The sequence below is a fragment of the Drosophila serrata genome, unplaced genomic scaffold (assembly GCF_035046125.1).
Source record: "Drosophila serrata isolate PLE 108 unplaced genomic scaffold, ASM3504612v1 contig_320, whole genome shotgun sequence".
Classification (NCBI taxonomy): Eukaryota; Metazoa; Arthropoda; class Insecta; order Diptera; family Drosophilidae; genus Drosophila; species Drosophila serrata.
The window spans coordinates 266,948-294,518 of record NW_028257218.1 but is presented as its reverse complement, the minus strand read 5'-3'; the positions used below and the strand labels follow the sequence as shown (position 1 = coordinate 294,518).

General features: G+C 39.6%; 2 protein-coding genes and 1 long non-coding RNA gene across 4 annotated transcripts; 1 reads left to right on the top strand and 2 right to left on the bottom strand.

Moving 5' to 3' along the window:
• Positions 1 to 1,718: 1,718 nt before the first annotated feature.
• On the bottom strand, positions 1,719 to 3,092 carry LOC110187873 (uncharacterized). Its single transcript, XM_020957357.2, has one exon. It carries the CDS (start codon positions 2,884 to 2,886, stop codon positions 1,819 to 1,821), a length of 1,068 nt encoding a protein of 355 aa, XP_020813016.1. The 5' UTR covers positions 2,887 to 3,092; the 3' UTR covers positions 1,719 to 1,818.
• A 4,981-nt stretch (positions 3,093 to 8,073) lies between these two features.
• Positions 8,074 to 22,379, top strand: beat-Vb (beaten path Vb). 2 transcript variants are annotated; one of them, XM_020957330.2, is made up of 7 exons: positions 8,074 to 8,330; positions 10,698 to 11,063; positions 16,220 to 16,373; positions 18,908 to 19,116; positions 21,082 to 21,215; positions 21,274 to 21,574; positions 21,942 to 22,379. In XM_020957330.2, the coding sequence occupies exons 2-7, from the start codon at positions 11,015 to 11,017 to the stop codon at positions 22,097 to 22,099; spliced, it is 1,005 nt and encodes a 334-aa protein (XP_020812989.2). In that variant the 5' UTR covers positions 8,074 to 8,330; positions 10,698 to 11,014; the 3' UTR covers positions 22,100 to 22,379. The 2 variants fall into 2 exon arrangements, with proteins under 2 accessions (XP_020812989.2, XP_086693697.1); XM_086837571.1 differs by having other exon boundaries at positions 8,137 to 8,466.
• Positions 13,993 to 14,783, bottom strand: LOC147642957 (uncharacterized). The gene is made up of 2 exons (XR_015272740.1): positions 14,437 to 14,783; positions 13,993 to 14,364 (listed from the first exon to the last, which is right to left on the bottom strand). It is a non-coding gene; the product is annotated as an uncharacterized LOC147642957 (long non-coding RNA).
• Positions 22,380 to 27,571: the final 5,192 nt, after the last annotated feature.

The following is a 27,571-nucleotide window of genomic DNA, read 5'->3' as shown; positions in this document are numbered from 1 at the left end:
TCGCCAGCTCGGCACTCTGTGCCATTTACTCATTTAACTGACAGTTAAAATTACAAACGCTTATCATGTACCAGAATCATATCATACGGAATAATTTATTATGCCCAACGCTTAATGTAATTCCCGAGCAGCGAAATTTTCGCTTCACATGCGGATGAGTGCGGCGACTCGGAGGATGTTTTAGGAAGGAGTAGGATGTGTGGGTTATAGACTACGACTGGGAGGAGGAGGGAGATGTGAGTCCTGCCGGCTGGGGTGCCTGGTAGTCTCTGTGTGTGTGTGTGTGTGTGTGTGTGCCGGTTAACTGACTGGTTTTGTCTTTGAGATAGATGGAATAAAGTGCGCAACATACAAAATGAATATGTGCGCACACACACACACACACACACACACATAGTTTTATTTGCTCAGCTTGCCTTCTTTCATTTGAAACCCTCGCGTAATAGACATCGTCCCAGACACATACACACATCCTGTATACATATATATTAAGTACACACTAAGAAAATATAAAAGTTCTATGTTATGCCTGCTTTTAGTAAAAGGGTTGTATGTTCAAACAAAATATGCATTTATTATTATTGTGAAAATATATAAGCAAATGCAAATAAGGCTCGAGGGATTGGTAAAATAACCATTACGGAATTTTTCTTTAAACTTAGTAAAGCCGGACGAAATGCTGTACTGTCTTAGGTGCTCTGAAAGAATATAAAAATATATAGCATTATCTATTATTAATAAGTAAAGAAATACATAAATTACCTAAATAAATAGTTAAATATTTATTTGCAAATACAAAATGTAAATTGTTGCTCCTTTCTCCTTCTCATATTTAGCAATTTACAAATATAGTTTCAATAAAGCATATATTTATCGCAAAGTGTATTCTCGCGTGTGGTGTGCTGGGTTTATGCTCTGCACCCTGAGGTTAATTAAGATTTTGCCATGCATTTGTTTGAACAAATGGTGTTTGTGCTCGGAGAAGTGTGCGAATCCAGCCGAGTCAGCGAAATGAAAAAGTTTTATTAGTTGTAATCCCTAATTAAATTAAAACTGTTCCCTCTAATTAAATGCGGGCTGAATGCGTGATATTTGATGAATGTTGAATAAGATTATTAGCGAGGCCCAGCACATTCATTATGTATTGGAGTTGAAAGGACTTAAGAAATTATGTTACTAGGACCCTCGGGTGATAAGTGTAAATTAACGCCATAATTATGATGCGGATTATCTAACCCAATTATCCTTGGGAATTTCCTATGACTAGAGAATTTTAAAGTAACTGATATCCATTTTGTGAAATATTTAGTTTACATATCTGTAAGTTATATAGGATGAGATAGAGCATAAATGTCGGTTTTTTGTATTAACCACTCGCTTCTGTTTATATAAGCTGATCTTTGTATCTGCATAAGCATTGCAATTGCAATAAATTGTTTAATTATATGTATGCTTCCACTTCGCACTGAGCCATAAATAATTTGTTATTAATTCAATTTTGTTTTGTGTTGTTGTTGTTCTTCACTGGAATAATTAATTAATTTATTATTATTAATTATTGAATAAACATGAACGTAAAACTATTAATGCATTGAGCCCACAAGTCATATTTAAAGGATATGAATATAATGAAATATCAAATGGACAACAAAAGTTATTTCTAAAAGTTAATTCTACGTAATTTTTACATATTAAATAATTCGAATTGTAACGAAAGGTTTCCTTTATAACACGAAAACATTTATTAGTTAATACAAACTAAGAACGAATATAAATTTAAAATAGCCATCTCCGTACATCAGACGTACACCGGACCAGCTAGGAACAAAGATTCTGGCGTGTGGAAATGCCTAAAACCAGGGCATAACCGGGCTTGAAGGGATCCAGGGTCACCACTTCGAGGGGCTTTAGCTGCTCGAGCAGAAGGCGTTCGGCCTCTGCGGCAAAGGCCTCCATGACGGGCACCTTGCTATCGATACTCGGTGCGTGCAGGAAGGCCGCGAAGTGTCCTTCGGGCGACAGGAAATGGCGAGCATTCAGCATCAGGGAACGCACTTGGTCCGCTTGCGGCAAATCGCAGAAGATGACATCGATGCCGGCGGGAACCTGGCGGCAGTACTTGTACGGCATCGTGGCATCCTCGATAATGGGCACGATATTGGGCCGGTGACTGGCCAATCCCACCAACTGGCGTCCCGACCAGATGCCCCGCTCCACGGCATAGACCATGCCCGTTTCACCGACAATATCCGAGACATGGGTCACGGAACGCCCGAAGCCTGCTCCCAAATAAAGCACCTTGGCACCGCTGTGAAGGTGCAGGTCGTTCACACCGCTCATAATACCGGCGGCCAGCTTGGACTGGAACGGTGACCAGGACCGGAACTCACAGCGTTTGTTCCGGTAGTCCCCTATGATCCGCTGCTCGCCGTAGTCATCCGGGCCGGAGCTCGTGTTCCGGGTAAGCAATTGGATGGCATCGAAGCTATTTCGGTACAGGAAAACGCCACTGTGGCGATGTGGCCCAATGCTTTTCATATTAGAAATTGACTCAACGACCTCCACGTTGTCCTTCCGGACCTGACTGTGATCCTTACTAGGAACTAGACCCTGACCCATAACTGGTTGTGTGGAAGATGCTTCGCAGAATTGATTTGCCCTGCGGTAGGAGTTCCTGCCGGAGTTTCTAACGGAGAACTTGGCGGTGGGTTTCGTGGAGGTTTTCGAAATGGATTTTGAAGTGGACTTTAATGAAGACTTCGAACACTGTTTTGATGGGACTTTGGAATTGGGCTTGCCGGAGCTATTAACCGGTGTATTCGATGGCGAGATCCTCCATGCATCTGCTCCTAAACTAATCTGGTTGCTTCGGCGCCGTTTGCCCATCGAATCGAATGTAATCAGATTGTGCCAAGGTGCTGGTCTCGCTTACCGGATGATATTTGGGGTTAGGTGAAAAGTGATACTAACTTGTTTCTTCTCTATAAAATTACATTTTTGACGGCAAACCGAACGGATATGCTCTACAAATAGTCTTTTGTTGATTTTCTCTCCTCAGTGACTGTGATAAACATTTCAAAGAGTCTTCTCTTTATTCCTAAATATCGCATCAGATATGGGTAATCGCAGTAAGCGACATTTTCCATTACTGAATATGCATAAATGGTAATCATTATAAATTGTATTCATAACTCTCCCCAGAGGCCGACTTTTTATGCGAATAATAATTAATTTTATTCGCCGCCAGCGAAATACTCTAAGGGAATGCACAGGGCGCAAGGGAAGAGGGGGTGGATGCGGGTGGGCCAAAGGTCAGTCGATATGCCGCGCGAGTGGGAAGTGGAGCCGCAAATGCTGCACATAATTTAACAAAGTGAACTGTACCGCGGCAGCAACAACATCTGGGCAATAATAATGGCCCAGAACACGAACAACACAAGAAGAAGAACAAGAACAGAAACAACAACCGGCCCGGCAACATTTCGACTTCATTTTGTTGTGGTTTTTCTTTTTGGCTCTCTGCCCCTCTCTTTCTGGCAATGTACATAAAACTTTTCGGGCCACTACAATTTTTAATGCACTCTCTGACATTGGCTAAGGGGCCAAAGGGGGGTTATTCTGGCGAACAAGCAAATGAAACTCAAGTGCATGTAGCACTGCCCTGGCCAAGTGGTGCGGTATAAAAAAGAACCAAAAAAATACCTAGTTTTAGGTCTAAGACCGACTCTGGAAATGCCCTTGCAGTCTTGAGATTTTTAATCATGCTCTGAAAATTTCAAGTTATTCTAAAGAGTGTAAGTGGGGGATTTTTATTTATATTGGACGTTTAAGTATATTTTTATTTAATTTAATACTATTATTATACAAATAATCACTTGTCGCTTACCCGCTCTTGCTTCCTCTCTTCTCGTCGTTTTCTTCTCGGTCCTTCTCGTCTTTACTCGTCATTTTGATCTTTTTACTCGCTTTCATCAATGGTAATTCCTCAGTATTTTCTTATCTTTTCTTGTCTAATAATAAATACTTTCTTATTCTAATATTAATTTTCTAAACTTAAACAAATACACACAGTTGTGACCTTCTTGGTTCTTGTAACTTTCAAGGATACATTTTGATACCCTTTAGTAGAGTATAAAAGTAAACCGACGACGAAAAACATAACAAAACAAACAAAAAAATCGCAACAAAAATGAAAGAGAAGGAATGAAATAAAACAGGCACAAGAAAGGCCAAAAAGGAAAACAATAATAATACACCAGGGAGCGTGGGTGTGAGGAGGGGAAAACTCAGATTTTTAATAAACTTGCCGTGGCTCCTTGCTCGCCGTTCGCCATTCGCCTCGCTCCTTCCGCATTTCGCTGCATACTTTTGGGCGCAGCGACAATAGTCGCATTATTGTTGCCGCAGCGGCTGCTTATTTACGAGTATTTGCCTAGGAATGTGGCAAGCGTCTTGCCAAGTGGCTGAAACCTCTCAAGAAAGAAAAAAAGGAAAACAACCCCCCCACCAACCCCCATAATGAGCCATCATTCTCTCGCCGAATGCCAGACGATGGCAGTTCATGAAAAATCAAGAGCCAAGAAGTTTTAGCCACCCGCACCGCAGATCCGCCAAAACTTTGGCCCAATGTAAATTTCGCCCGATCATGTTTGGAGTTTATTCGGGACTAAGACTATAGGGGAGCTTCTGGAACTCTGGAAGAGGGGCAAAGCTTGGCCATGTCCGGGACCACCTACACGACACGTCGACGGCAACTCCATTAAACCCGCTGGGAACCGAGATGACACCACAAGCCCTCATGTTAGCCTTTTAGCCAAGCAGATGTGCTGGCATGACACTGTACTAAATGACCCAAAAATAGAGTATTTTTTAATTTATATTAAGTTTTTGCCATATAAATTGAAACAACAGTGCGTATGAGTAATATGATTTGAAGCAACACTGCGTATGCGTAATATGATATGAACCATATTACTCATACGCAGTGTAGTCTGTAGAATAATCGATTTAAAACCTTGAAGATAAAAAATTATAAGCCTAAAATTTTAAAAGGTGCTAAAAATATATTTATTTATTATATAATATTTAATAATTTTATTATTATTTATAATATTGTATATATAAATGGATTTTCATGTACCAGCAAAGGGACTTTTTATAACCTCTTGCTAACTAATGAAAATATGCTCCTATTAATTTTAACTCTATTATATTTTGTATTAAAATTATGAGTTATTTTACTAACTTGTAATATTTTAACTTTACTTATTTTATGTATTACCATCAGGTAACAATTTACCGTTCAACAACTTTGGATACTTTATCGAGAGACCATATCACATCGCCATCAGCTGTGTATGGTGGAACCTGCTGCCCTGCTGCCATAGCTTGCTTAACGTGGCCAGAACGTGATGGCTGATGCTGGCAGGGGGTGGTGGAGAGGCGGTGGGAATGCATTTTTAAAATACTCGCGCGCATTTCCGCAAATGGCAACAAACGGCGCCAAGTTTAGCAGCTGCGCTGCCTTCGAGCGCTGTAAAATGCAAAATCCAAAGGCCCTGCATCCTGCTTCCTAGCATCTCCCATCGCCTGGCCTGGCATGGCTTTTGGCATAACATTTTTAGCATATTTGTTGTAGTCTAAACACGTGACAAGTGTACAAGTGTGCGAGTGTGTGTGTGTGTGCTGAGAGGGCCATTAGTCCCTTGGTCATGCGCCGGGTACGGAAAACTCACGTGCCATCTACGGATATGCAGCTATTGCCGAAAAATACAAAAAAGGAAATAAAAACTTTACCGCAAGTGTGTCGCCGGCGACAACAACGGGAATATATGAGAATGGCCCTTGGCCGAGGGGAAATCGCTGCGGTCATACATTTCCCATTGCATCCGCATATTTCTCGGCCCACATTTTAATCAATTTTTCAGGCATTTAAGTGCGCTGCATTCGAGGGTCTCCTCGTGGGAAAATCACACTATGCTGTGTGTAAGCATTTTAATATAAAGCTTACTGAATTTTTAAATACCAATTGTAAGCTGAAAAGAAATTGTGTAATAAGATCCCATTCTGACATAAATAAAATTAAAGGAACTCTCGAGAAAACATGCAATATTTCTATATGTAAATGTATGGTAAAAACTATAAATAATATTCAAAGCATAAATTAGCTAGGACCAACTTTACCTAAAGTATTAGAAAGATTGTTTAATAGTTGAAAAATGTTCAAAAATTCCGTGACTTTAGTGCCATGACCCTGGATATCACACTTTTTCTCTAGATATCTAAAGAACGAAAAGCATCATCGGATGGAGGAAGTCACAACATTTCCCAAAGTTTACGAGCTCTTCTCGTGACCTAGGACAAATCCCTGTGGAGCACAGGCGACAATAATGCTTGAAATTAAATAAATATGCTCGAATATTTTCAGTTTATGGCTATGTAAGTTGGTTGGCAAAAGTGCGCACAATATATTCGATAAATACTTGAATATTAAATCAGCTTAATGCGAACGATCAGGGCCCATCAGTGCGATGCAGCAGGGGGCGTGGCATTCCACCTAGGAAACGCTCATTGAGCTCATTAAGCCCATAAGCTTTATTGATTTTTAACAAGCTCTCACAATGGCGGTCCGGTGATGTCAATTTACAAAAATTAATTATTGCCAGCCGAGCAGAGTGGAAAATGCATTTGAATTGATTTGAGTTGATTTTATTTTTAACACAATTTCATTTAACCATTTAACCATTTAACCAGGTGCCATTAAGAGCAAATCGATTGCATTATAGACTCTTAGTTTCCTCGTTATTTCACTGACAGCCATTAAATGTGATATGTGAACTATTTTAAAACTCGGATTTAAATTAAAATTAATTTTCTAGAAAGCTTGAAATTACATTGATTCACAATTTATTTTAATTGAAACGATAACAAATATCTTAGCTGACAGTTAGATTTACTGGCATTGTGTGTTGGTTTTCTTTTTTGGAGCAGCAGTACCAGGAAGCCAGAAATCAGAGATAGCCCATGATTTGCCCTTGCCAGGAGCCGTAGAAACATCAGCTGCAGCTTCTGCAAGTGACTGATAACTACAAAATTCGCCACCCTGTCCCTTAAAGTGGCTTTTTGGAAACACAACAAATGAAATCGATAAGAAACTAAGCGGCTTGCCGGCGAAATTCCATTTCTTTTTCGAGCAAAGCAACAGCAATTGCAGCTGCGGCTTAAGCCGCTAGATGCAGGTTCCTTCCTGGCTGCTCCTGCTGCTGGATGCAATCCGCCATTCCGCCATGTCCGTTGGCCAAAATGCGGCCATCAGCGACAAAGACTGGCATGTGGCTAATAGGATTTGGCCCGGCTGGCAAATGTAGTTTTCAATTGTCTACTCCGCTGCACAAGGCCGCCGAGAGTTAATGCCACACTAAGCAGCCAAACTGTGGGCTTAAGCGAGCGATTTAGCTGAGAATGGGTTGGGGTTAAATAAGCGTTTGAATTTAAAACTGGAATCTTAAAGTATATAACAAAGAATTTACAAATAGAAAAGTAGTATTCTTATACCAACAGTATTTTATATAGCTCTTCCTTCAAAGTATGTTAATTAGTATCCTTATTTTCTTGAATAAAGTAACCTAATTCTCAAGTGTTCTCCACTTAAATGTATTATATTTTTAGCAAACTAAATTGCTTGTATATACAATTTGTTTTATTTTTATATAATATCAAGAACTAGAAACTTCTTTGAGCATCATCCTAGCTCAACATTGCCAGTGTTGTCTGTTATTATTGCCAGAACTAATTAACATTCTGTTTCTGCTCTGCAAAAAGTCTCCACTCTGTTGACTTAACAGAAAACGACTTTTAACAGCGACCACAAAGCGACAAAGTAACAGGAGCAGCATCCCATGATTTATAGGAAACAAGAGAGCATCCAAGAGAGACGCCGCGCCCAAAGACTATTACTCTCTTTAGAGCTCCATCTCCGAATGTTCTCTTCGAACAGCGGCTTTTCCGAGAAAAAATTCAGCATGCGGACGACGAAGCTGAGCCGCCGAAGGACCCATCAACCACGGCATCAAAGAGTTGCTCCGGATCCGTGAAGGAATCCCGAGTGCCGATTCCCAGAGCCCAGACGCCGGAGTCAGTTTCACGGCAACTCTGGTGCGGAGCGGTACGAAGGGAAAAGTGTTACCGTGCGAAGCGGTACGGTGAAGTTTTGTCAACAAAAGAAAATCCGAAATCGAAACGCCAAATATTAGTTAAGCTCCAAGAAAGATAAAGCCAATAAAAAAAAGAGATTTCAAAATTACTGGAATTATGACCATATGCAGATCTAGGTAAAACTAGTGCCAAATGCATTGGCAGGATACCATAAATATTTCAAAGGGTCCTGTGTAGATTTTAGACAGCCAGAGAGAGACTCTGTGTGTACGTGTGTCATTTAAGCCAGTCAATGAAATGTTTGTTAATTATGTATGTGTTTACATTACATTGCCATTAAGTAATTAACTCAGCTCCGAGCAGAGCTGTTTAAGTCACTATCCTGTGTTAGTGTGTGTGTGTGTGTGCCCCATTTAGGGTTCTAGTATGCTATGTGTGAGAGTGTGTGTATGTGTGCTTGACATTGTCTCCGTCGATGGGAAACATGTTGCGTATACGCCATGTTAATGCACAACAAATTGAGAGCAAATTGATATGCCAAATAAGTCGAAAGGCAATTGCATCTGCAACTGCAAATACTAATGGAGCTGGAGCCACTGAAGTGCCATTCATTTAAACATATATTTCCCATATAATTGCAAGACATTGCCTCGGGAAAAGGATGCTGAGAGTCCTGTAAGGAAGGCCCTAGTTCAATTGCATAAGCGAGGACTTCTCTCTATTGTTTCACAACTGTGAAAAGAATTTTTGTGCATTTGCCATCGCCTTTGATTCAATTTCGTATCTGTCATGCACATTTTAAATGGCATATTCTGCTCCGGGAATTGCCAATCATATTGCTGTCCAAATATTTTTATTGGCCCTTGTATGCTTACAAGCTGACATCGATGGCTCTGAGAGATCATGTCAATCAACAATTTAAATTTCATTGAAACAATTCAATTAGCAAGTATTCAAACTTGTCTTTGGCTCGAAACAATTCTAGTTTCAATGATTTCGTTTGCTTACTGAACCAAAATAAAAGATAAAACAATCGAAAAGAGATTTGATATTTCAAAGAAAACATATTTTTTGTTTGGGTGGTCTTTATTTAATTAAAATATAAATCTATCAACCAGGCTTTATTTTATATGGAGTCTGTATGAGACTGAAAATTAAATATTAAATTTAAGGAAAATATATCGCTTCAAAAGAAATGAAAATGATTTAATCTTAGTAAATGGTAATTAACCCATTTAACCTTTTGATCTTTATCCCATTGCCCCTTTAGCTATTTATTTACTCTCTTTAAATATTTAACCTTTGCCTCGCTCTAATTTATTAACACATCAATTTAATTTTAGCCATTATAATCAAATATTTAAGCTATACACTTTGCTTCCTGTGTCTTCCTTCCTTTTGCCATTTCTTGCTTCCTGTCCGGTCCAATCACAATTGTAATTTGTTCATTCAAACTCCTCCGACTGTAACGAATATTTTTAGTAGCAAACAACCCGACTCCTGCCATCCTGCCTGCCATCCTGCCTGTTTCAGTCTGTCTGTTAAAAAAAAAAAAAAGTAAAAAATAATAATAATTCCGTTCCGCAGCGAAAACTTTGCCGCGGTAATTTTAATAAACGCGTCAATGAAACCAAAACAATGACGACAGCATCAGCAGCAGTAACAACAACATTAACGAGGGGAAGCCCACAAAAAAGAAGCCACAATTTGATTAGAGCATTAAAGGACTTTGTGCCCGAAGCGTCCTGCCGAGGTCAGGTCTGGATGCTGCCCGCTCCTCCGTTCGTTTCCCAGTCTCGGGTTTAGCCCTTGAGATCCCGCCAGCAACGGGGCATTTTTCGGCTTCCAAGGCAGACAAAGTTGCCTGTAGATTTTTTATATTTTCTAATATTTTTTGTATTCGTTTTTACTGGACCTTGGTGAATTTTTTTGAAACTGTCAACGTTTAAATAACGCTGACAATGACAATAAACAAATGCAGTAGCCAAACAGAAACGAAAAAAGTCAGAAAGGAAAGTTTAATAAAAAAGCCAAACTGAAACTTTACAAAAGTCAGACACGTGCGGGCGGGGAAAGAAGCACACATAGAAATGCACTGGGAGAAAACTCAACATAACAGATTTTCAATTAGAGAATGGAACAATTTATAATAGGAATATACATATTTATATTGCTGATAAAATACAATTTTAAATACCAAAAGAAGTAGAAAACATTTACTTAAGCTTTCACACAGACACACTATTTGAATGTAATAAATATTAACTAAATAATTTGCTTTCGGCTATTTACAAAGAATTATTTAAATGGAGTAAGATGAATATTGGTATAAGTATGGTTTAACCGTAGTATATAAATTAATTTAAATTTTTAATATATTGAAAAACTTTCTCTTCAAGTGTATAACCTAGAACGGAGACGATGAATGTTTTTTGGACTTTGACGCCAAAAAAGTTTTCAAATTTAATAACCTTAAAACAAAAAAAAGAGCCATGCCAACGATTTCGTTTTCGGTAACAGGGATTCTCAATTTATTTTTCTAGCTCATTGGCCCGCTGACCTGTCAATGGCATTTATCGATATCGAAACTATATCTATATCCATGTAGATAGATGCCCGGCAACTCCGACGATGTAATCATAAGAGGCGGCGCGTAGAGCGGAAAAAGTTTTCCCTCTGAAAGTTTGGACTAATAGAAAATATGGCCGGCCATTGAGTTTTGGCCAGAGAGAGAGAGCAAAGTTTCCCCCATCTCACTTCTGGTCCTCGCCGCCATCGGGATATATATATTGTTCCATGTGGCCAGGGAGCTGGATCTGCGGAATCGGCTGGGGGCTTTAAAGGCGACGGACTGCCCACAATGGACCTCGGTCGCTGGCTCCTGCAGCTGGGCGTGCACATGCTTTTGGGTAAGTTAAGGTTAAAGTCCTCCTCCGACGACTGCCGGACGGTCGACCGGTCCTGGCTCTATGTATAATAATGAAAATATTTGAAACTTTTCATTTTATTGCCTTTTGCTTTTAATCCTTTGGCAAGCCGCTGCTGCAAAACCTTTTTTTAACGACAAAGTCGGCAACTTTGTGGCTCTCACACACACATACATACATACACACAGATACAAACGCACACAGACAACACTATGGCATAGTCATTTAGGCATTTCCGTTTCCGCTCGGCGCCTTTGTGCATTTTGGCCCCTGTTTTGACCCGAACACGAAATTAGCATAGCAATAAATGTGTTTGTTTGGGTGTCGCCGCCTTTCGCCTTTCGACCCAATAGCATGTCCTGACCCGACCTCGACCACATCAATTTATGTTAATTTTATGCCGTCGAAATTGTTTTTTAAATACACTTTTAATTATGGCTCGCCCAATGAAATGCAAAAAGACCCAAAACGACCAGAACTTGACATCGCTATATAAAAATAATAATTTCAATTAGCTTTAATGTGTCTGCGACAGATAAGTAGAGGGTCCTTTTTGTAGCTTTTACTTTTGCAGAGACAATTCTAAGTAAAAGGATAAGGAAAATTAAATAAAATAGTTTTCAAGGTTACTTTTCTACTTAAATTTTATATCTGCTTTTGGTTTTTGATGAACCCTTCAGATATTCCTTGTCTCTTAAGAGGTTTTTTCTCTTGCTGATAATAATATATGTTTGATTTTTTTGAGCTTTAATTTGAAAGGAAAAGTGCTCAAAGAAAATTCTTTAGGTTCTTTTATTCATATGTATTTAAATCTTCAACAAAGAGTTATACTGAAATATTGATTAATTCCCTCTTTCGTTTAAAATCGAATTTTCATTTAACTATTCCATTTTTACAATTTATTTGTTCAATTTACTACCAGTATTTTAGGTTATTCAAATTCCCCTTACATATGCTAAAGCATATTCATTACCAAAAAAGAATGTTAAACAAACTGTGCAGAGTTTACAGGGTTCCTGTTCCCCATTCATGCATTGTTTGAGGAACTCCAGAGCACTGACAAGGACAAGGACATAGACACAGACATTGACAAATGCCAAGGCAGGACATTTGCATAAACCAAACATAAATGCGACAATTTCAACCCGGAGTACGCCTTAAAGGATTTACCCGCACCGAATTGCGGAAGCAGAACTGTGGCAAGAAGGAAGTCCCTCAGTCGCTATATTTTATTTGCACTTTTCTAAAATTTATAGACGCTCTTAAAATTCACTGCAAACAGTGGAGCGCTGGCTGCTGCGAAAATAAATATTTGGCTACAACGGCGGAGACAACTCCGCCTCTCTTTCTGGCCCCAAGTGCCATAAAGTTTATTTAAACAAATTGCCGATTTTATAAGTGTCTTCAATTTTAGTAAGTGTGCGTTTCCCGAACCCCAGCCCCCCTGTTATCCTTCCGCATTTATGCCCCAAGGCTGAGTAAACGATGAGATGTCTCTGCCATGTTTGCACACAAAAATTACACTTCTCCGCCAGCCCTGAAAATTGGATCGGGAGTTTTGCATGTCATGTGGCCAAAAGTCTGACAAAGCCGCTTGCCAAATCGTTCGCCTACATTCGAACTTGAAGCTGAAGTTGGATTTTGGAACGGATTCGGATTCGAAGGAGTCTCTCAAATCAAGTTTAAACTTTCACGCGTTTGCAGCTGCATAGCAAATGGGATTTGAATGAATCTAGAAAAACAGAAAGCAAAAAAACAACAGAGCCACGCATTCGAAATCAGCATCAGCTGTAGAATCTCGGCAGCAGAGTTGACCACACTTAAAGAAATAGAGCACTATGAGGGGGAAATGTATTAAAAAATACAAAGAATACATAGAAGTCACAGGAGTTTTAGAAACCTTTAAAAAGGTGTTCCAAATATTGCTACAAAATGTTACAAATGGGTTCTAAAACCAAAGTGATAGTAAATAGAAAATCTACTTCTTGAAAGTGTTATCAAAGGTAGGGTAAAAATATATTAATAATAAACCTTGATTTAAGGTAGTTCTTTTGCTTAACTTCTTAAATGTTAGATAATTCCCAGCCCCCTTCTGACCTTTTCTCTTCAAGTGCAATGCGCTTGTTGGCCAAGCTTTTTGTGGCCAAGTTGCCCCTGCTCTTGTCGCTCGTGTTGCTCGTTTAGCAGCTCGAGCTTTCTATTTTTGTTTTTTTGTGAAGCTACTGCGCTTTGCTGAGATTAGCATCTTTATTTGTGTTTGTTTGCCGCAGCCCAGGCCAGAGCCAAACTAAAACAAACTCCCACCTCGAACCGAACTGTGGGAACAGGGAACTGGAACCCAAAACCTAATCTAGCACTTGTCGTTGTTGGCCCCGCATTTGTATGCAAATTATAGACGCTTGGCCCCTCGATTTTCTCTCGGATTTCCCGCTTTTCCTGCTCCTTGGGCTGCTTACTTTACCCTCGGTTTACTGCAGATTTGTCTGTTCGAGCGTTTATCGTTCGTCGTCGTCGTCGGCGGCATCGACAAATCGCTTAAAGCGGATTTGAAGGCAGCCGGAAAAATAGGAAAATACCCAAAATAAATTCTGTACATTTCACCAAACTATTCGAATACGAATCCCGGATCCGGGGCCACCCATTAAAGGAACCTTCTCTGGGAGGCTTCCAAGCAGAAGAGCTTATTGAACTGCTTTTGGCCCTTGACTTTCATTAGAGCCGCCTGAGATGTCTTCTTTGTTTGCGGAGCTTCATGGCCGCAAGCGAACAGCTGCGCCAGACAGGCAAGGGGCCCTGCCCGAAGGCGGAGAAAGTGCACTGGGAGAAATAAGTCCATTTAAGTGCTCCCAAAAAAGTAACTCAAAATACATATTTTCAACCAGGGGAAGTAAGATCAATCCTAAAGTAATTCTTGTATTTAACTTAAAGTTTAATGACAATACCATTTATAGTTTACAAACGTTGTTAAATCAACTAAAATATTAATACATTGGTTAATTTCTATATAATATTTATATAATTTTAACTGCATTATTATTTATTTGTATTATTTCAAAAATACTCTCAAAGTGCATGACAGCAATAGCGAACTGATGTGATGTCTTGACTGCTCCTCCTTGATTTCATCCTCAGTCTGAGTCCTGAGCCTCTGACTTGGGATCTTTCCTGGCGAAACTCTGGCTCTGGGTCCTGGTCCTGGTGCTGGTCCTGGGTTTGGTTCTGGTTGTTAGGCAGCCAAGTTCACTCAAGTGCGTTGATTGCCGTGCAAAAAAGTTTCGTTTGTCTGTGTTTGATGTACTTATTTTTATTATTTACATATACGAGCAGCAGCACACACACACAGACACACACTTACACTCACAAACACAGCCGCAAAACAGTTGTGTCCTGTCTTTGAGTCGCGCAGGTGAAGTTTTCCATTTACTTTTCCTCTACGGCTGTCATTAAGCTGCGGTTGCCGCTGCCATTTGCAAATGTGTTTGCCATTGTCGTTGTCTTTGTTGTTGTGCTTGTTGCTGTCCTTGTTGCTGCTGTTGTTGCTGCTGCTGCTGCTGCTTTGACATGCTTCAAAGGACTCATGTCAGGAGAAGAGAATCTGAATCAGAATCGGAATCACAACGAGAATCAGGCAGGCACTTTTCTCTGTTTCCCCAGTGTTTGTCTATTGAAAGTTTAAACAAGTTTTCCACGATTTCCCAGATGCTGCAGACGTCCTGGAAAACCGAAAATAAATACCCTGCCTCTCGGAGCCTTTGGCAATGGCAACTTTTGACATCCTTGCAAGTTATTTCAACTGTAAACTGCGACAAATTAAATTCGCGAGTGTTGCATCTGCAACTGTTGCTGAATGTTGTTCGTCCCTGTTGCTGGTTGCAGTTTACTGCTGCTCCTGTTACTGCTGCTGTTACCTAATGCGATTTGCGAAAATTATGCGCAAGTTGGCATCTAGTTGAGGACGAGTCCCGGATTGCTTTGCTTATCATGCGGCTGTGTGCCTCAGTTGCCGTTGCAACTTCAACTGGGCCAAGATTATGGAAATTTGCAGCGGCAACTTCGGCATTTAGCGCAATATAAGAAGCTTGGGGAGAGAAAAAAAAACCAGCAAGGCAGCTCCAGCACAACAGCAACAACAACAAAGCACCGTTTCAGCTAATGATATTAACCATTTTTTCCGGCATTTTCCCTTTTTTCTGCGCACTGTCTGTTTTCACTTAAAAGCGTTCTGCAAATTGTAAAAACCAGCACGCGGTTTGGATGCAGTTGTGCTTGCATTGTCGGTGGCAGCCCTTAGTTTGTTGTTTTTTGCCAGCACTGAAGGAGAATCCTGTCTGAGTTTTAGTGCCGAGCATTTCTACAAGTTCATTCAATTAGGAATTGTGCGTCGGTTGTTCCGCGTTTCATCCTTCCCCTGCAATGCTCTAATTCGTGTCGATTTCGTTTTGCTTTTGACAAGCTTAAAATTCCCAGCAGCAGCGATTACGAATGTATCTCAATTTGTAACACAGACGACCAAGTGATGAAACATGTAAATTGTTTATTTAGAATTTTATTCGAGAGGTTAGAAGTAAATATAACACATATTATAAAAATTAGATGATAAAAATACTTAAATATAACATGGGGAAAATGCTAAAAAAAGATCCTTCTAAACAAGTTATTCCACTCTTACCAATGTAGCATCTTTTCTTTAAAGAAAATCCAGCTTTAATTTACCCCACAGAAAAAATAAAAAATCAAACTCTTAATTTTCCGAATATCCAATTGACCAAATATCGATCGGTCCAATGAGCATTGTGAACTTTTCCCCTTATTTTGGCATTCAATTTTCGAAAGAGACCGGTTTCTCCCCTCTCTTGTATTCAAATGATAATTTTTTATTACGCACAATCTGTGACATGAAATCGAGATTCTGTGGAACTGGTTTAATGCCTCAATTTAAGGCCAGGCGACAGGCGAAATGCAAAACATTTTTATTTCGTTGCCAGTTTTTCGTATTTACTCTTTTTGGTTCAGCATTTTTATGGCATTTCTCATCATTTTATCTGACGCTTTTCATCTGACTGCATGGGACTAATATTTTCTCCCCCCCCCCCTGCTCTTCTCTTTCCCGGAAAAACCAACGACACCGACATTGCCAGTTGTGCGGCGCATTCAGTGTCTACGTGTGACTGACATCAATGTGCCACAAATTGTTGATTTTCGTGATAACGTGACATTATCCTGCAGCTATGACATAAGTGGTCACACGTTAAATTCGGTTAAGTGGTATAAAAATGGAAAGGAGTTTTTTAGGTAAGTACGAAATATTGCCGCATCAGATGGATTATGTAAAACATTGATGTTATATACCATCTATACCCTGAGTGTGTTTTATGTTTTTTACATACGGTGCTTTATGGTTATAAATTGAACTTGATACAGAATTTATTATTTGTATCCATTAATTTGATAATATACTATCTTTAAAATATAAACTCTATGAAAAATGTCTAGAAATTATGTTAAATTATGTTTAATTATCTCACTCATCTATAAACAATTAGCAAATAATTAAAACTAATCCAGTTTAGATACATGCATATATAGATTATTAGCTTCCAATTATTTATGAAATTAGGGAAAAATATGCATTGTTATATCATCCTCTCAGTGAGGCCTGATAGCTCTGAGGCGGCCCACTGTCGCTGACCATAATTTATGATATTTATTTCAACACGCAGCTGTCAGATGCACGGAAATCTGGGCCACGCGCCCCTGCTGCTGACCCCATGCCCTGACCTCTGACCCCGGAGTGCTTTCCTCTGCGTTTGAGCGCTGTGCAAGCAAAATCCATACACACACATGCACCCGCACACACAAATATGTTCAGTGTCGGCCGACTTTCTTGCTCAATTAATTATTTAATTAATTAATTTGTGTTGGCAAATTAATTTAAATGTTTGACCAAAGCTCCAAGCCCTACAGCCAACACACACACACACATGTGAGCCGGGTCTGTTAAGCGGCATTTATTATTTATGCACACATCGTTTGCAGCGGGACAAGCAACGAATTAATCGCCCAAAAGAGCACATATTTCGGCAGACCGTTCCAAATATGATGATTAAAAGACCATTTGACCCCAACAAGTGGCTGGGATGACACTCCATTATTGTCAGGCCAGGATGTGTTTGTGTGTGCGTTTGTTTATATGTAATGAAAAATCTCGAGTGGCTGCCTCGCGTTTTGCTTAATTAAAACTGAGCAGGGACATGCACACCCAAAACGCGCGAATATATGAACTCCCGCAACGGAGAAAAACCAACGAGAAAGGCCAAAAGCAAGACAGGGGGAAAACTCAGTGAGAAAGTCAGAGAGAAACGAGACAGTTAGCCGGTCTCATGGGGCGAGCGAAAGTTTTAATTAGACAGCAGCACGTAAAAGTCAACTGGAGGCAAATTGCAATTGCAATTCCACTTGCACTTGCCAGCCGAATGCAAATTAAGTCAGGCACACAGATACATATACAGATACAGATACAGAGGCAGCTCCAGAAAAAGCGCCAGAAGTTCACAAATAACGGGCAACATTTTTCTTGCCTTTGAGTTTCAGGGCAACTAATTGCCAATTTTCAAGGATTCTTAAGTTGCAACACAAATGGCAAGCCAATTATATACTTAAACCGTATAGTATATGGCATTTTAAAGTTCATAAATATGGGAATATAACTAAAAATATAACATTTTCCCAATGTTTTTCAAATTATTTGAAAGTGTATTTTAGTTGCCCATGTTTTTTGTCCAGAAGGACAAACAGAAACCAAACACAGAGAGGATGCCCTGGCATTATTCTGTCCCAAACAAATCCCCTTGTAACGAGCATCGGACGGCGGCGGTTGCCGTTTATATTGCTTATCAAATTTGTTGATTTGCTGCCGCAGTTACCGCCTAAGCCGCAAATAATGCGAAATCGGGCCCAGACCCTCTCCCTGGCCCCCCCGCTGTCTCTATCATGGCTATTAACAAGTAGCGCTCGAAGGCGACTTATCAACACTACAACAGCGCACAGAAGTAGGCAACGATTTTTCTGCTTTAGCCAGGATTTTATTTATGGGGTTTTCGGAGTGCGAGGGGAAAAGCCACTTGACATCTGTGTGTGTGTTTGTGTGTGTGCGTGTGCCGGACAAGTTTTCCACTTGAACGCTTTTTTGTTGTGGATTCCGCTTTTTACATGTTTTTTTGAGGCATTTGTGGGATTAATGAGCATCAATCCACAATACAAAACAAATTAAAGGGGCTGCCCTCGGCTCTTAGCCACTTTTCTCCCCGGTTTCTCTGTTGATTTTCCCGGATTCTCCGCCACTCAACCCCATTTCTCCACACGTCGAACCCACATTGGCAATCAGTTAAGGTTGAGTGCATGTAAGCCACTTGTCTGCGAGTGGCGAAAAAGAGAAACGATTCCTCCATTTCCTGGCCAGTTTGCGTTGATGGCTTTGAAAGCTTTTAACCCAAGCCTACGACACACATCTGTAGATTATCAGTTGGCTTTCCAAAAGGACGAAGGAAGGGAGTCCCTTTGCAATTTGCGGCCACTTTGCCAGCTCATCTGCACCGACACTGTGAAGTGAGGCTACCGCCTTCTTGATAGTTTTTTTTTTTAAGTGCAAATAAGAAAGGGTTTATTTTGTTTCAAAGCAGCGAATATATATAAGGAAGAAAACGAAGGAATCATATAAAATGCTGGAATTTAAGATTTAATTAAGTTTAAGATATCTTTAATTGCTAGCTTAGAGTTTAATTATTTTTCATTCAATATTGTTTTTATCTTCAACTCCCTCGATGCAGATACTCACCTCTAACCCCGCCCACTTATATTCCCTTTGCCGTGGAGGGCGTGCAACTGATCGATGATGGGAACGAGTGCAACGAATCCTCCTGTCGCGTGGAGCTCAATTTATTGGGCGTCAAGTCTTCAGGCGTCTACAGGTGCGAGGTGTCCGGCGATGCGCCCCACTTCCAGCTAACTGCACGCGATGCCAACATGAGCGTGGAAGGTGAGTACCAAAGGGGATCGGGAAATGAAGCTGGAGATGCTACTTCTGGCAGGGGGAGTGCTTGAGAAATAAAATGCAATTGCAATTGTTAGTCTTAAATTAACGAGAGTGGGGCCAGCACGTAAGACAAGCGCCCACAACATGCACGTACTTTAAAATTATCTGAGTAATGCAAATGCCAAAAGGCACTGAACAAAATTAGTGTTAACAAGAAACTATAATTAAAAACAAATATAAATTCTGTATTACGAATGCATTGTTTATTACATTATTGTATTACAATTTCTTCTTAAATGTTTACAAGTTGCATTGTAAAAGTTTTTCAATATGACTTTAAATTGAAAGTAAATGCGACTTGACTTAAACTAATATGGAATATTAGTTCTTCTTTAGTTTGTATAATTTGTAATTTATTATTAATATTTATTATATAATATTAATTATTTCTTATCTTCTTTTAAAGTTATCGTTCTTTTTTTTTTAAAGTTTTTTTTATATAATTAATAATATACTATATATGTTTTAATTCAATTGTATATCTAACTTAATTCTTAAAAGGTGTAAGATTAAAGCCTTTTGCAATATGTAATATATTCTATCAAGGTTTAAATTATCTAAATAGAGCTTAAATAGAACCAATTTGTTAATTAATTGTAAACTTTTGATACACAGTATTTTCTTTAGCTTTAAATCCGTAAAAAGATGTCAATGATTTTGTCACATTTTTTATTTTAACATATTTTAGTTTGAGGCAACAAATTATCCCAAGTAGATGTAGCATTTTTTTCACAGTGCCCAAATGCTATATACTCCTCGTTACCTTTACTGCTTTCGCGCTATTCCCAGCGTGTTGCCTTTGCCGCTGCACAGCATAAACAGAGTAAAATGTGTAATTTCCGTGATATTTTAATAGTAAACAACGGGGGGAAAGAAAACTGCAAGGAGCATGCAGAGCCGTTTGCATATATGACGAGCTGGCAAAGTGGCTGGGGGACCAGGAGATGCTGGTGGGTGTGGTGGGTGGTGTTGCACACGCACAGGATAAGCTGTTCGAGGCAACCAGCCAGCCAGCCAGCCAGGATGTGCTCGCGAGAGGAACAGTGCGCGTTCATAAAATGTAGCCAAGAGATGCATGTGATTCGCATCCGTACACACACACTGAGAAACAGATACAGCTACAGCTACAGCACCCTTCCTGCCGCTCCTTTTCGCTCGTGGGTGTGAGTGTGTGCGGCTCTGTGATTTACGGCAGCACTTTATGCTTAAAAAGGATATCGCTAAAATGAAAAGCTCCGCCACTGCCAGTGCCAGTGCCAGTGCCAGTGTCTGTGTTGCTCCGCTTTTCCCAGCATGTGCGTGTTTGTTGCCTTCATTCTCTTATTTTCGCTTTTACTTTTGCCCCACAGGATGTTTCTCTGCATGTGTTTTATGATCATCTATTTTTCCGCTGATATAAAATAAATATCTTGTAGATGCGGGGCAGCCATAGTCATGCCTCTGGCTCTGCAGCTACCGCCGCTGCTACGCTACTGTTGTTAAAATATTTTTAAAAATTTATCAAAAGCAAATAGAGAACTTGAGGGGCTGGGAGGATGGCAAAATAACACAAACAAAAGATGCGAAAGCAGGAGCACAAACATCGGCGAAAAAGGTGCGCCATTTGCATGTGTAATGTGCGTTTAAAATTAGCTAAGGACGTAACTGAGATGCACTCAGCCGGGCCAAGAGTCATCTGTCTCACAAAGAGGAATCCAGTTTTTTTTCTTGCGATTTGTATTTATAATGCAGAAGCTTTGCTCAGCATTGTTCTGGATAGTTACCCTTTAAGCTCTCTTGGCAAGGACTTGAGTGACTGCAGAAACACTTCAGCTTAGAGTTTAGCATAATATTTACAAAAGCTTTTTCACTGCATTTCTTAGTTTAATAAATATTTACTGTAAACAAAAATAATCCTTATCATTGCAGCTCTTCCCCAGAACAATCCATTGATCAGCAGCTTTCACTCGATGTACCACTTTGATGACTTTGTTCAGGTGAACTGCAGTACCGACTTCTCCAGCCTGTTTACCAGAATCACGTGGTACATCAATGGGATAAAGGTGGGTCAAAATAAACCGTAATTCATATTCATATATAATTTACTATCATTTCTTGAAGGTATCCTTGGTGGACCTTTTGCCTAGCATCGAGACGACGATTGCCGCCCATGAATATAATATGCGTCGCATTGTCTCCCAGCTAAACTTCTATGCCAACGATCCGCGTTTCCATCAGGTGCAGCTTCAAAAAATTAATCAGCAGAAGAGATCCTTCTTCCCAAACAGACTAGGCCTGGAGCTTCGTTGCGTGGCGGAAGTTGATCGATATCCGCATCTGCAACGTGAGGCAACAATGTTCGCCCAGGTGTTCCGGGACGACATCGACCTGAAGAATCAGAAGCTGACCAACTCGCGATCAGGTAACTAGTTTTTAAAAACTTAAACTTAGAAGTAAAGTAAACGTTTTTAGTTAGTAATTTTATTAGTCCCTTTGCTAAAATACCTCCTCACACATGTATTTTAAGGCACAACTGCATTTTGGTTCATTAAATCTGTGAAAATTAAAAACTTATAGCACCCAAAGTGTTGCATTTCCCCCACTTTCCCAATACTTCAGCCCTTAATGCACTTGACCGCAATGTCGCCGGCCGCTAATTAAAAATAAATACGTTTCCATACCGACTGACAGTCCGTTCGCGGTCGCGTATTTGGACAATTTTTAACGCAAATTAATAAAAGTGTGTCCTCTCTCCCTACCTCTCATTCTCCACCCATCTCCCCTGGCAGCTGGCAGCCCAAGAGCACAAGTGCAGCATCTGCCCACGACGATGGCGTTGACGATGGCGATGGCTGCCGCGATGACCGCAGTGCGACTCTTCACACCGCTGACATTCCAATATGGCGGACGGAAGTCGGCTCGATGCAAAATGGCGGCCGCAGCATAAATGAACCTCTCTGTTATTTCCGGTTTTGATTGCGTTTGTTAAACCATTTTTATAGCTCTAAGCAACTGAAATGCACGTGAGAATTTACAAAAGAATCAATGTATTATGTATATGTATAATTGTACGATAATTAATGTCACTGAGTATATATATAAATATATATAGAATTAACTTTAGTCTAGGCTAGAGCGAGCGAGTCCTGTAAATAGCCTTTAAGTGTGCAATGCAATTATAAGAACACAATGAAATCATTATCAATAAACAAGCAACCGAACACGAATGGCTTCGCATATTCTGATTTCTTCCGGATACCGGCCACGCCCCCATCTCTGCACCGCCCCTGCATGCTATCAGACAACCGCAAAAGTGCCGTTAAATATGCTGTTGGGCTCCCTTTTTCTGGTTTGCATTGCGCTTTATTGTTTCACTTATTTTTGTTGTTTTTTGTGTTTTTGAGGCACATGCCTCGCATGCCTTTGGGCACGGCAGCTATGTGTGCCACGCCCACAAAGGCATTCCGTTCCTCCCACGTTCGTCTCGTTTCGATTTCGTTTTTAAATCGAATCGAATGAATTCGATTGCTAACCCCCTTTGCATACGCAATTTTGTGGCACTGAAAAACGCCAGCTTTCAGCCTCGATGCCAAGTGCCGACACTGGCCAACATGGTTGGGCCCCTGGATTTCTAGAAAAGAGTACATCGCGGTCAAAAGTCTAATCAATTTTCCCAAAAATAACTGATTTTACCAAATTATAAATGTCATTAATTGTAGCTTTGGGCCATTCTTTGTTTCCAATTAATTGGAACTAAATATTATTATTACATCATTCTGTGTAAAAAAAAAACAACAGCAATATTTATTATTTCTTATAAAATGTGGCAAAACCAATTTAAATTGAATTTAATGCATTAAATTGTATGCATTTTAATATTAAAACCCTAATTAAAAATTAATTTCCTTGCCAATACATAACTAATAACTTCATTCATATTTAATGCTAAATATATAATTCCATTTTCCTAAAGCAAATATGTATATAATTTTGTTCAGATAAGTGTATCTTGTGGCTTAATTAAAAAGTATAAACACAGGCAAAAGAGAGGACCCCTTCTGTTGGCCAAAACCTTCTACCCTGTTAAAGTTTCTTTTATTACTTTTTTCCAGTTTTAATTTTCGTTGAATTATTAAAAACTTCAACCCCATCTGCATGCTGACGGTTTCCTGGTTTTACGTCTAGAATGCCCACCATGAACGTACAGTGATCACCGAGGCGTAGCACCCTCTGTCCATATCCTTATTCCCATCAGACAGTCGCCTCTGTCTGTTTGTCCTTGTGTCCATTTCGGCTTACCCCATCATTATCCACACTCACATCCTACAGTCTGGCAGCTATGATTGGACCTGGACATCAGAGGATGTTCCAGGCTTTAAGAAGCAGTGAAAATCATTGTTTTTTTCTGACTTAAAACCCCTAAAATTAATAACTAACTTGTACTTTACAAATTAAATGTATTATGAAAACTCCAGTTTGGAAATGATGTCTCAATTAATTAAATTATATTTTCGTAAGCATTCCTTATGCGCTTCGTACTGAATTCTTAAGATTCTTTTTATCTGGAGTATATTTATGGCTTAAGGTGCCTTTTCGTATTAAAACATCCCAGTGGGAACAGTAGAGACCCTGCTTCCCGATATAAAAATGAGGGATCAAAGTGGCCCGGGCCAATAACGGTTGCAACAACAACAACTTGCTGGATAAAAAGACTATTAAGCGATAATTTATTTGTAATCTACGTCGTGGACGGACGGTCCTTCAGCATCCTGCATCCGAGTCCTGAGAATCGAGAACCATTGCACTCGTGCACAGCTAAAAAACTATATTACTCTTCTATTATTATATTAAAATTTCTTATGATTGCGATAAAATACAGTAAGAAAGATTGTAAATTACTTTATATAAAAAATTCCATTTATTTCCAATCAATACTTCTAGTGTGTCGTTTAAGTAAGCCGTTTTCCTTATATACAAGGATTCTTTTCTGTTCATTTCTTTCTGTGTAAAAAGGACGAAGACGACGATGGTAGAAAGGATGCCGCTCATCTCAGGGGGCAATAAAGCGATGCCAACAGCAGCACAATCCTGGCAATGGCCCAGGCAAATATTTAAAGACGCTAAGACGGTGGGGCAGTCAATCGGCAGCGGAAAATGCGCGAAAAGGCAAAGAAAATGCGGGGAAAAGCAGAGTGTAAAGCGCGTAGGGTCTACTCCAGAGAAGGGGCCCCAGACACTGCGGACAGCTGAGCTTTAAAGGCAGGGCAAATAAATGATTTTGCCAGCTGGCTTAAATAACAACAAATGCCAATTACGATTGCTTTAATGGGCAAGTAACGCAGACGCAGACAGTGGTGGCGGGAAGGGAACCGGGCGACATGGGACCTCAGATTGGGGGAAATGGTCACAGAATGCACTTGCTGCTCCAGAAAACCGCAAGGATTAAGTAATTTCTGCCAGACATGCAGCAGCCGCAATCGCCAAATGAACACAAAAACTTTGGCCCAGCATTCGGGCCAGCGTAAGGGACGGCTATAGGGTTGAGAAAGAGAGAGGGAACGCTGCACACACAGGGAATGGCAAAGGACTCTGGCACTCTAATGCACTCGTGTGTGCAATAAATTGGCATATCCTTGCAAGCTCGCACACACACGCACAGACCCCGAGCAATGCCGAGTGTAAGCGCACAGAAAGAAATTAAGCTTGATTGTTATCCGATATCCTCTGGGATAGGTCAGTAATCGAAAACCCGAGGAGATAAAACGGAAAAGGATATTTTGGTGTCTTAAAAGAAGCATTTAATTTGACACCAAAGCTTTTAGGAACCATTCGCAATTGTAAAATATACATAGGAATTAGTAGCTTTCAATGAAGAATAACCCATCTATATCTTTATTGAAGATCAGCAATAAGTGGAAAACAAAATCCTATAAATACCAGCAAAAGTCTAGGAAATTGCTGTTTCTGATATTTCCAGTATCTTCATAAGTATACAATTGCCAACCTAAAGAGTCAAGATGGCGTGACTCGCCAGTTGCATCTGGTAATAAATAATAGATATGTCTATTGAAATATATAAAAATTATAAAAGAAAATTACATTAACAATAGACAAATATTTTTAAATCTGTTTTTCTGCTGGAGATGGCTAGATCGACTCGGTATTTGCATCCTAGGTTTATTTTTAATTGTCTTATTTTATATGATAATTTCTTGTGTTAACCAAATTTTTGTTATTATTATAACTTCGGTAAAAATGCATTAATTTCATATATATATATATATGTATATTTATGTGCTAGTTTGTATAGGCTTAACAAATCTGTATACTGAATTTTGAAATGTAAACAATTAAATTTGTTGTGAAATTTGGACAATTTTAACAAATTTTTAAATTTCTCTTCTTTGAGTCGGTGTTTATCTATATTTTATATGAAAATTTTTCCATCAATGAAATTTTAAAATATTTAAAACTAATTATTTCCATTTTGTTCTATGTCGAGTTTCGATTAGGTTTGTAATTGCATGCTCGATTTAAAAATATAAAATATTCAAATTTGTATCAATTTTTTACCATTTTAACGATGTAACCCCTTACAAAAATTTTCAAAATTAAAAAAAAAAATTTGAAATTTTATTTTATCACCGAACATGTCTAGATCAACTTAGCTGTTGATGCTGATGAACTTAAGAACTTTTTATCCAAAACATTAACCTAGCACTAATGTTTCCTTTATTATTATTATATCAAATATAGAAATATGTATAAAAACGGAAACATTTGGGTTGGCACGAAATCCGCTTGTTACATTATTCTGTGGTAATTCATTTATTGAAGCCAAAATATTTCCCATAATTGATATGCTTTAATTATTCTTTTGACTTAAAATTTCTCTCAGTGCACTCGCAGACAAACACAGATGGTGGACACATACACACAATGAGTTTTGCGTGTGCAGAGGCTGCTGTATTATGCACAGGATGCGCATAAGAATGAAAATCCTTTTGCACTTAATGGCAACACGGAAAAAGGCAGCAGCAGCAGCAACAGCAGCATCCATATTCCCCTTTTCCTCTCTCACTTTACTCACTCTCTTTGCTGCTTTTTGGGTAATATTATTTTGTGCAAAATTTCTTATTTCACCGTGGAAACTCATAAAATGCGCCTGGGACTCCTCGCCTTTGTGGACCCGATGAGCTGCTGGCGGCCAGCAAAACGACGAACGTCCAGCGAACTGCATCTCCTGCTGCTTAACCACTTTGAAGGCCATTAATTTGCAATGACCGTGACGGTGGACAGAAGGGGAGAGGGTAGGGCGAGGAAGCCCGCGGTGGCCAGCGAAGCATACTGGCACATCCTGGCTGGCTTCTTGTCTGGCTTGCTCCACTTTGCGAGCTTTGCACATTTATTGTTTCTAATGCATTTATTGAAACACGACGGCCAGGGGTAAATAGAGAGCGGGGCGGAGGGAAACCCTCTGAAAATTCCAGAGCCAAAATGAAAATTAAGCGCCCTCAAGAAAAACGAGTAGCAAAATAACATCCATCGAGAGTCGATATGCCCTGCATCAAAGTGCAAGACATACGGCCATTATTTATTTAAGACCCGCACACACACGAGCTTCCTTTCCTGGCAGGACGAAAAGGAGGCCGAGACGCTGAGACTCTGAGATACTGAGATACTGAGGCACTCGGATGCTGAGATTGCACGCAATCTGCTTTGGCAGCACATTTCTTCAGTGAGTGCAGCTAATGAAGCCTGGTGTGTCCTTGTGGCGGGATGCACGAAATCTATCTAAATATTCCCGATTCCTAACTCAACCAAAGTGATTAAGTGCAGCAGCGGGCTTTTTCCCCCAAGGAGGTTCATACGAAAAAATAGTGAAAGAGAGGAGCTGTAAGAAAAAGACGAAAATTGTTGTCCTGGAAAATCAACATCAACCTTTGCCAGCTAAATTTAATGTGGAAAACACTCTAGATTAATATTTCATCTACATTAAAGTATTAAATTCGAACCGAATTTAGTTTACAGATTTATTTTAAAAGTTTTTAATTTAAGAAACTCTCATATATGTTTATGGAAATCACTCAGGATAAATATTTCATCTACATTTGTTAATTATTGCAGCTTCTGATATATTAAATAAGAGATATTTTAAAACACGTACATACCTTAACATCATTTTTATCTAATTATTAATTGGATTTTAATTAGAAACTCTCTTATATTTTCATATTATTAACATATTTTCCCCAGTGCTAAAAGAGCCACCTCCTTGAATTGACTTTATCCGCATTGAGCTCAGCTGTTGTCCTGGCGGATCCTGGCCATTCCCGGCCATCGGACACAACGTCCGACTTCCGTAGACGACTGGCAACCGCAATTGAAATGTTTTCGTGGCGGCAACTAAAAATTGTCA